This window comes from Chelon labrosus, assembly GCF_963514085.1.
Source record: "Chelon labrosus genome assembly, chromosome: 21".
NCBI classification, from domain to species: domain Eukaryota; kingdom Metazoa; phylum Chordata; class Actinopteri; order Mugiliformes; family Mugilidae; genus Chelon; species Chelon labrosus.
In genome coordinates, this window is record NC_140354.1 from 1,849,480 (window position 1) to 1,860,305 (window position 10,826).

Below are 10,826 nucleotides of genomic sequence, written 5' to 3' on the forward strand. Positions count from 1 at the left end.
CCCACACTGTCGGACGGAGCCTCACACAATAGAGTTGTTCCACCATTCAAAGCGCCTCCAAACCTCTGATTACAATAATAACTCTGTGGGTACTAATTTACTGCAGTGAACTCACCCTCACTCTCTTTTATTTTCTTCCTTTCTGTTTCTATTTGCAAACGTTTAACACCACCTCACTTTGCATGCCAGTGGAAAGCTTGACGCGTGCGCTCCAGTGGTTACGTGGGAAGTTGTTTAAAAGGTGGGATTTGCGACCTTTGACGCGGCGCTGTTTCACCCCTCCAGCTTAGTGTCGCCGCAGAGTGAGCTGAGGCATTGCTCAGTCTATCATTAGACGGCAGTCCCAGCAGGCATACAGTCTGTTCAATTGCAGTTGACCCTTTAGCACACTGACAGTTTGGTGTGGACCATATCACACCAGGAGGAAGGTTCAGAGGGAGCAGGATGCTGGTGTGTCAGCTCAACAGCGGCGGAGAAGCAGATGGTCGTTATATATCTGCAAAGACTGGCCAAAGACAGGACAGAGCAGGGGCAACATCAGAAGGGATGTATGGTCACACATGCAGCGCGTAGCAGAGCTAATTAGAGGGATTTGCAGTGCGGCTGTGCAGGGTTGTGTCTGGAGATCAGGAAATGGATGAGCTACTTTGTTTCCCATGGTTTTATGTTGGTGGTTTGCAGATCAGAGGTTATCACTTCAAATAAATCCAGCTAGCATGTCACTTCTCCACTTAATTCATAAAACAAATCTGCCTGCAAAGGAAGAAAGGTGACGTGATTGTTATTTGGTCTCGGATGCTTACTTGAGAGACGTGAAAAAGAGTCCACTGCCGCATCAACTAACTAAAGCACGATTTTTTAGAGTGCCTGTAAATGCAACAGGAATTTCCTAAAGAGATTTTTTAAAAAAAAGCATATATAAATAATAATTATAAAGTAGTACTATTTTGTTAATGATTTCTTGTGACATGTCCATGTAACTACTACACAGTACTTTTGAGGTAGTTAAGACGATTCTGCTCTTTGTCTTTGGTGTTATGTCCGTGGAGCTGTGCCAGCATTTCAGGATAACTTTAATGCATGGGGTGGGACCTTTTCAGTGGTACGGGGTGGTCCGCCTTATGGTAAACTTATAAGGCCTATTTTCATAAAGATTGCAAGATTCCAAAAGCCTAAACGAACATATCTTTTAACAGACACACTGACATGTATACAATACACGCTTCCAACCAGGTTAAGTCATTTTGTACAGTGATGCAGAGAAAGATATGGATCTAATGTTTATATTTTAACCTTTATCCAACATACAGCAGGAGGAGGCTCAACCTGTAGGCATGACTTTTTCTTCTTTTCTTCCACTGGGTGCACTGTCTCTGAGAGTGGGGAGGAGCTGGACTGTGCCTGCATGAGCCTGTCCGTGGTTGTAGTGATCTCCGTCTATGATCATCCTTCAGACAGACTGAAAAATTCATCAGCGCAACACAGATGAGGAATAATATAGCTGGCTACGGCACGTGTGAATGGGATATGCTGAGTATCAGCTAAGAACTGTATTAATTAGCTCAGTAGAACTTGGTCAGTATTAGACATCCTTGAAATGCTTAGATTCATGGAATCAAATTGTTGGGTGCTTGTGGTTTTACATAGCAGGCTGTGTGTGTGTGGTAGAAAGAACGACCGCTGACATTGTGCCATATGGGGTCCTACATATAGCACAGTTTCTAGAGCTTTCTGTGATTTTTCTATGAAATGGTTAATTTATCATGTACCGAGACATTTGTAAACTGAGGTAAATATAACTCTTTGGTTCTGTTACTGTTTTCTTGCAGGAATGATGCTCATTTGTCTTACTGGATTTATTTTTTTTTCTCACAGTCATTGCTCTGACAGCTGTCTGGGCCGAAAAGGGATGGTTTTCTGTGAGTGTTTTCATCATTGCAGGTCAGAGCGACCTTGTATCAGCACATATTAATAAACTATTGAAAATACACGCTGTCCATGCTTGAGGGTTTCTCTGGCAACATCATGAATGGGCCAAATTGAGATGTGTGTACAGATGTCCACGGAGGTGCGGTATAATTGCTTTTACACTTTTGTATGTGCCAGTGTAATAAAATGGTAACAGCAGATAGAAATGATTATGAATCTTTTGCTATTTCATATGCATATAAACTCCACTATGCCTACCTCACAATTCATGTCTTTAAGCGCTAATACAGTGCTTATGTTTTATTCATGGCTATCCCACAGGTCGTAACAGCATTACGCTTTTCATTTGACCACCATGTGAAGCAGAGGACTGAAGCCAAGCAAACCAGCTCCTTCCTGAGTCAGCTCCCCTTGATCCACACGGTATGCATATGCAGATTTGACCTGGTGGTTGGGATGAATGATTCTGTCAAATGTTGATCTGTGTCCAAAGAATACTTTGCAAAGTGATCAAAGAGATGCAGGAAATGAAAAAGCAAGTTTTTCAGTTCAGGAGAAACAACCCGGACCCCTGGTGCTTGGACGGAGACTATTGCAAGCTTTCTGAATCCACGGTGAAGGGGGAGAGGACTGGTCCTGTACTAATCTGGAGCGGCTTTGTTTCACTACAGTAGCCCTGAGTCTGTATTACCAGACCAGCTCCAGTGGTGCTTTCAACCATCTCATGTGACTGTGTATGTACATGCAATCTAGTGGACATGCTTGATCTGCTGGATTTGGCTTTGCAAAGCATCAGTCAAGGTTAATTAATCACACGGTGTAGTGTGATGCCTGATGTAATCTTTTAATAACCACAGCGTGAGTATAGATTACTGACTTCTGAATGCAACACCATTCTCTTGCAACTGTCTACAGTAGTAAGCCAATGCAGCAAGCTACCTTTAGTACACTCCAGACTAAGTGAAAAGACTGTGATCAGCTTAAGTAAGTAAGGGTAATTTTAGCCAAACTACTGTACTTCGCTTAAACACTCTTGTCCCCAGTGTGTGGTCAGTGTTCAGCTACCACTGTTCCCTGATTGGTAACTTAATAACCCATTTTTGATTGGTATGTGTAACGGGGCATAAATTATTCCATATTCTTCCATAATTACAGCCCCCCTGCAATTATTCCTTGCCCAAAGGCCCGTCTTTCAGACATCATACTTTGTGCTGTACATGTATGATCACATCCAATGACTCACCCCCTGCCTATGTTCCCATCTGCCCAGCCTCTGCCTCGATCATGTCCTTTCAGTGGAACTCCCCGAGAGGGGAGGCTCTGAGCCATTGACCATTCAATCACCCTCTTTTCGCCAGTCCTACAGTAACACTTTCACACACTAACATATCAAATATAAAACAAAGCCTCTAACCCCGGACCACACTCTCTTCCTGGCACTCAAGTCCATCTAAGAGGTAAAAAAAAGGGGGCTTTTTCAAGGTCACTGCACATTTAGGGGAGCTTAAAATAGAGGCAGGCATTGACAAACCAAGAGTCACAGCAACTGTGAGCAGATCCCTAGAGATGGAGAAAAGAGATGCATCATGTCTGGTCCAAGCCCATGTGTTCTTGCTTGTGTGTTACTGTATTTACTACCACGCACCAAGACAAACGGGCAACCATTGTACAGTATAGAACACGTGAACAACCAAGCCATGTGAAATCTGTTTATTAGAGCACTTTATTAGAGCACGGTACTAGAGAGTAAAATAACTGGCCCAAACACACACACACACTGATTGCATAAAAGAACCACACAATAGTCAATCAGCAGCACTGTGAGGGCTCCTTGATTTGTTCAAACCAAGCATTTTGAGCCCTGCCCACAGTGATTGATCCCTGAAATTCAGTACATGAAGAAAGATATATTTTGTAGATTTGGGAGGCTATTGCAGCCTGTAATAAATGAGCATTAATTGCATTTGCATTACCCCACATAAGTGATGGGACATGTAATTAAGCTTCACATGTTCCTCAGTGTTGCACGACTCCTGTGTATTTACTGCCCCCCTGTGGTATAAATCAGCTGTGTTGCATTCAGGGCTTAAGAAACCATGGTTAAAAACAAAACAGTGGCAGTGGAATTCAGGTTGAAGTATATTTATTAAGAATGCATTATACCTTTAACACACTTATGTAAATATCACTACTTGTAAATATAGGAATTAAAAAGCAATGCAACTGATTGAATGACTAGAGATAAATGTAACGCGCTTCACGCTGTCGTTACTACTACAGTTAAACTAATCAAGGAAGAAGCCACGGATTAAATGAGCATTGATATATGAAAGGTAACAAAACCAAAAATAAAAATAATGTCACAAATTGCCAAAAAAAATAAAAAAATAAAAAATCAGGTGATAAAAAAATCTGAACATTCTGCTTGACTATGCAGTGATAATAAAGGAAAAGGAAATCAGAAAGCAGCAAACTCAAAAAGAAAAAAAATAGTAACTTGAATAGTTTTTATAACATTAAAACTACTCATATATAAATTATATTAATAATGTGTGTTTATATATATATATATATATATATATGTGTGTGTGTGTGTGTAATACATATAGATACATTAAGTTGAATCACAGCAGTGTATGGGATACTTTTTTCTGAGTTTTTGGTCCACCCATTCTTTGGCCAACAAAGTAATTAATATGATCAATAACAAACTTCCCATCATGCAGCACGTACAGCATATATCATTTTAAGGAGAGAGCAGGGTCTTCCATGTCTTCCATCGAGCTTTGCTGTGACTGCAGCCAGTCGATGTACTCGCTTAGCAAACATTAATAACTAATGGTCATCTCGGTGTCTCAGTGTCTTATTGACTGATTATGTTTTTCTTGAAAAGCATCTCATACATCATACCGGGAATTCTATAACCGTCTCCACAACTGGCCTTCCAAAAGTCTTTGTTAAAAGTGTTGGTTGAAAAATGATTAGAAACAATATTCAGGATTTGATCCCAAAGGATGTCAGAAAAAGTATCCCATGTTGTCACTGTGTGAACACTTCGTATTCTAATAATAATAGTTATTATTCATATTATTATTATTCATATTATTTATATTATTATTATTATTATTATTATTGCTATTGTTATTATTCTTATTTATTACTGTTGTACTAGTACTTGTATTTCTTCATGTGACTCCACGTCTGTGTCCTACAAACAAAACAAAACCAAAAATTTAAATCTAACTGAAACAACAGAAAAAGGATTTAAATGTTTATAAATTCTCCTACTTACCGGTGCGGTAGTGCACCTGCTGACAGGGTCAAAGCTATGTTTGTCCACCAAAGCTGTAGCTTGACCCGTCCTGTCAGGACCTGGGATGGCAGCTCTGGAGGCAGAAACAAGAAGGAATGGAGACATGAGCTCTATGCACAGCAGCAGCAAGTTTATGCTCACGTTCTGAGCAGATGTCAGATAAGTTCTGACGTTCATTCAGGCCATTCAGATTTAGGATTAGCAACGGTCCAAATTAAACAAGATGTGAAGAATTGGAAGAATTGGAAAGTGGCATACAGTTGATCTCTTTTTAGTTAGAGTTTCTAGCACACAGGAAGAAGCAGTCTCACCGCTGATTCAGCAACAGCTGTCGTCCTTTGGTCTCATCTTCAGTATCGAACACACCAGCACCAATGGGTCTCTCTCTGTCCATGTCCCTGGTGAAGGAGATGGATTCACAGTCATCATCACTTACCAGAAAGGTATCGAAATACACCTGAGTGTGTGCTTCAGGTCACTTTACTTTTATTTTAGGAGATGAACCTGGGGTGTACATACATTACATTGTTTTATGGTATTCTTTTAAATCATTTATGTTTGGCTGTTTGACAAAATATATATATATTTTTTATTTAGCCTTAACTGAAATTGATCTAGTCTGGTGAAATACTTAACAGGATAACAAGCTGGCTTCTGTCTGCACTTAAACGCTATCGCCTAGCGTCTGCATTTAAACTCTAGTGTCATCTCTCACTTACGTGTATGAAAATGCAGTCCATAGTTATGGCATTGAGTTTTTAAAAATAAAATAACAATATATAGAATTAATAGAATTAATAATACATATTTTATACTGAGCTGCTAATAAGGAGTGACTTCTTGGGAGCTGATGAAGCAAACATATTAAAATACTAAATCACCTTCAAAAGGACTCCTCTCACGCACTCTAGTGTCATAGAATTAAGGTAAGAAGAACTCCATTACAGTAATAAAACTGCAATTTAATGAACTGTTGAGACCACAGACATACCAGGCTTCAGTGTCTACTCTGCTGTAGCTGTTTACTCCTCCTGGATCATCCCTCAAGTTCCTGAAAGAGATGTATACAGCACAGTGTTGACAATTATGAACACATTCAGTCCATTCAATACTCATTGTTTACCTGTTCATGGTTCGGTGATGAGCGGCTCTGTCCACATCTGGGACTGGTATGGTCCCACTGCAAAACAAATACTAGATGAGAATGGCATAGGATCTTCTGAGACATCTCATTCAACACTAAATGTTTAAAGGAAAACAGGCTACGGGAACAAGATAGTAACCAGTTCTCACTTTTCAGTTGGCTGGACACTCTTGGTGCTGAAGTCGTGAAGGTGAAGAGGAGGAGGAGGGTCAACATCCCAAGGTTCAGCACTATGGAGGTAAAGGCAGCTTTTAGCAAGTTATAACGTTACTTTAAAACAGAAACATGTATACACTTTGTCAGTACTGACAAACAGGATAGTTGAATAAAGGTGTTTCACTGTTAGTTGGCAGCCTTACCTCTGAACACGCACACATTCAAATGTGTTGTCTCGCTCTGTGTTAGTTGTACCACTTCCACGTGGACTCCTGTCAGAGGATTGTTCCTTCCTGCAACAACAAGGAAGCAGTTCACTAGAACAACACAGGATCCATGCAGCTATACTTATTTCTTCTGAAAGTGCTTTTGTACTGGTAACTGACCGGATGTCATTGTTGTGCTGAGTCTCCAAATCACCAGCGCTCTGCGGCTCATTGAGGTTTCTAAAAGGGACATACGAAGAAAACAAGTTAGTTGAGTCTTAAAAGAAGCAGGATAATTATTATGTTTTTGTTTTTTTGCCGGTAGCCTTTTATTTCTCTCTAGATTTGTTTAGCTAAAGAACATTTACAGACTCTAAAGCAGGCAGAATAGTTTCACTATTAACCAGCTTATCCTCTTGTTAAACGTGAGTGGCTATCGACATGACTTGTTATTGTGGGTATGAACTAAGGATCATTTCAGTACTTGTAACATAATGAGTGTATTTATGTGCGCTCAGATGAACACGCCCACCTAAAACATGTAGTATCTTAAAAGTAAAAATGACCTTGTTTCTTCTCTCTCTCCTCTGTTTGTCACATTTCTGGCACAAGGGGAAGTCAGTATCTCCTTGAAGCTCACAGTAGCTGTATCTGTGTCACACCTGAAGGCGCAAGGAAGAAGAAATACTCAACACACACTGGACCCATGTGACATGCTCAGTTAGCATTTAGCAGTTGATTGTTATGAACCACAGAACTCACCCCCGTTTCTTTTTCCAGAAAACGTAGCACAGAACGCCGCCGACAATCACAAATAAGACTGCATGACAAAATGTAAACCTGTTAGCATCAAAGGTTCAATTCAAACTAATCCATAGTATTAAGAATAACAATGCTCAGGGCACCAGAATATTACACAATGTCTTTCAGAATGATACTCACTCGTAAGGACCCATTTTGCTATATAACTGACGTCAGTACGCTTACTGTCCCCTGTTGAGGCTGAGAGAGATGAGATTGTTTCAGATACTTTATATAAATATTCATCATCAGTAATGAAAGATAAGATTCAATGACAAATCAAAGTTAAATGTTTAATTAACCACATAACACTAACTTACCAGTAGTTCTAAAGTCCACACAGGTCTCTTCTACATGGCCATGTTTCTAAAATGCAAAATCAATGTACGTGAGGGTACATAAATATGTATGTAACATTACAACAGCAAGACTTGAGCTCATTCAGTTCAAACTCACGTCATAAACAATTGTTATTGTCAGGTCTCTGCAGTCTTTGGTGATGATAGAATAGTTGTCCATCTTCAAAGTTTCATTCCCCCATTTGAAGGACTGGTTCTTCATCTGACCATACGCAATCGTGGTCTGTGGGAAAACAATAACACGGTTTTCTTTCTGAGATCCAGCACATGGATCCGTTCTTCAGCACAGAGTTAAAAAGCAAATCAAAATACCTGATTATGGTGGACATGAAGCTCGCGTCCTCCAGAGCCTCCATATTTGAACTCATATCCATCGGTTGTCTTGATATCCTTACAGGATATATTTTTCACAGAGCATTCTACAAGACAAGTAAATTAAACATAATTAACAAAATTTTACTTGAACAAAAAACAGGAAGTGTACATGACGTCATTTATATATTAGTTATTAAAAAACATGAAAGACAGGTGAGACATACGTATTTGCAAAGCTCAATCTCTTACCTAGTGTTTGTTTGACACCGAATGAAATCATTATCAGAGAAACTAGGAGGATTTGAGGACTCATTTCGTCGAAAGAGAAGCAGTGCAACTGAAGACTATGGGCGACACAGAGGAAGTGGCTGAATCAGGAAGAAGGTGTTTACTTTCAGTTGACCAATCAGGAAGCAGTAGAATCTGATGGCCTTATGTAGTCAAACACAGATTTGTCACAGGAAGTGCACACTTACTGTCTTGATAGCCGTCTTGGTTTGGTAGAGAGACTAGCTTTCATATTTCTTGGTTTTATTTTAATGTATAAACAATATGGGTATAGAATAATATATTTCTTTTCTTAGTAATATAGTTTTTTTTTTTTTTTTACTTGTCAACATCGGAAACTTAAATCATCTAGCTCTAAATCACCGTAGGATTCAGATCCCATGTATACTTTCCTGGCCCATGTAAGCCTTTCACATTTTATTTTGTTTTAGGCCCATCTTAAAATGGATTCAATTATTTTTTCAATTGATGTTTGTGTATACAATACCCTACAGTGTTAAACAGTCTCACTTCTATCAGTGGTTACTGAGATGCCTATACAAGTTGACAGTTTTCCTGCAGTATTTCCCAGTATGATGTTGAGAGAATTGTCCTCTGAGAGAAGACTGTGTCAAGAAGACACAGATCTAAAGGAGTAGTCTGTGTCTGTAGCAATAAACACAAAATAGCATGATAGCCTCGGCCATTCTCAAATGGAACATGTTTGGAAAACCAGTCTTCCCCAATCTAGCCACAAAGCCAAACTGAGTTATCACAGAGACAAAAGGCCTTAGACAGACAGATCACCAAGGACCCAGTGACACTATGATTGGGTTCTTTTATGGAAATAGCTGAAGTAGTATAGAAGAATATCAGAGCATCACTCCACCAGTTGGGATTTTGTGATAGGACATACATAAGCCAGTCCTCCCTCTGAGACACACCACAGCCTGCTGGGACCATTAGACTGTGTGGAGGGAACCGGACTCTGAGCAAGAACTCAATAATACCATCCCTGCAGTCAACCACAGTGGTGGCAGCATCATGCTGTGAGGAGGTTTTACAGAGACAGGGATTTGGAAACTAGTTGATGCAATTAGAAACCAAAAAATATACAATATACTAGCTGTGCTTTTAGCTGAGCATTTCACATCAGAGTAATGCGTAACCCTATCTGCCTATAAGGTGAAGTTTTGCATGCTAACAGGTGATTACCCAGTTTTGAGTTACATCTAAGTAGCCAACTAGATACACTGGAATATATTATGAAGAAAAATAAAGGTTTAACAACACTATCTCTTATGTGATAGATTTCCTTATTTCATCAACATCCTTTCATTTTAATTAGGGGTCACATAGATGGTTGGTTCCTCACAGGGAGGAGTTGTAGAGTCTTATGGCCTGAGGGACAAATGACCTCCTCAACCTGTCCGTGGAGCAGGACAGAGACAGCAGCCTGTCACTGAACGAGGTTCTCTGCCTTACTACGGTGTTGTGTAGAGGGTGATGGTGGACATTGTTCATAATGGACCAGAGTTTGTTCAAGGTCCTTGCCTCTGCCACCGATGTCAGGGACTCCAGCTCTGTCCCTACCACAGAGCTCTCCTTCTGTCTCAGTTTGTCCAGCTCTGATGTGCCCTTCTTCTTATTACTGCCTCCCCAGCTCACCACAGCGTAGAAGAGGTGACTGGAAAAGATAGTCTGGTAGAACATGTCCAGCAGCTTCTGGCAGATTAAATGATCTCAGTCTCCTAAGAAAATAGAGACAGCTCTGACCTTTTTTGTATACTGAGTCTATGATAGCCAACCAGTCCAGGTTGTGATCCAGGTGTACACCCAGGTACTTATAGGTCTGAACCACCTCTACACACTCCCCATTGATGGTTACAAGCTGCAGGTGGGGCCTGGACCTCTGGAAATCCACTACCATCTCCTTGGTTTTAGCTGTATTGAGCCAAAGGTGGTTCACTTCGCACCATGAGCCGAACTTGTTCACCAGATTGTACCACAAATTATCCAGAGTTATAAATTACTCAGTCCCTCTACCTTGTTGTTTGGACTGCTGTGTGCCGTATACTGCTGAAATGCCTAATGCCGGGTTTGTAGTTTTGCACACCGAACACAAGGGGAGGCCCTTGTCCTATGGGTCAGAGAAACACTTCAACCAAATGATTGTGAACTGGCTTACCACTCACTGGGATTTACATTAGTTTCATTCTCAATGAAATCTAAATGCCGTGCTCACTATGGATTCTGTATTGTACCAGGATGTTGGAATAATTGTACCACAATAATTTCAATCCGGCAAAGTTCGAAATTCAAGTTTCAGACATCCT

The 10,826-nt window shown here is 40.3% G+C and overlaps 1 protein-coding gene across 1 annotated transcript; it reads right to left on the reverse strand.

Moving 5' to 3' along the window:
* Positions 1 to 3,606: 3,606 nt before the first annotated feature.
* Positions 3,607 to 8,732, reverse strand: LOC311506417 (uncharacterized protein). The gene is made up of 15 exons (XM_084570366.1): positions 8,473 to 8,732; positions 8,221 to 8,327; positions 8,006 to 8,131; positions 7,870 to 7,915; positions 7,691 to 7,750; positions 7,511 to 7,568; positions 7,315 to 7,410; positions 6,929 to 6,988; positions 6,746 to 6,835; positions 6,536 to 6,616; positions 6,366 to 6,422; positions 6,234 to 6,293; positions 5,554 to 5,640; positions 5,222 to 5,315; positions 3,607 to 5,137 (listed from the first exon to the last, which is right to left on the reverse strand). The coding sequence occupies exons 1-15, from the start codon at positions 8,534 to 8,536 to the stop codon at positions 5,087 to 5,089; spliced, it is 1,137 nt and encodes a 378-aa protein (XP_084426492.1). The 5' UTR covers positions 8,537 to 8,732; the 3' UTR covers positions 3,607 to 5,086.
* Positions 8,733 to 10,826: the final 2,094 nt, after the last annotated feature.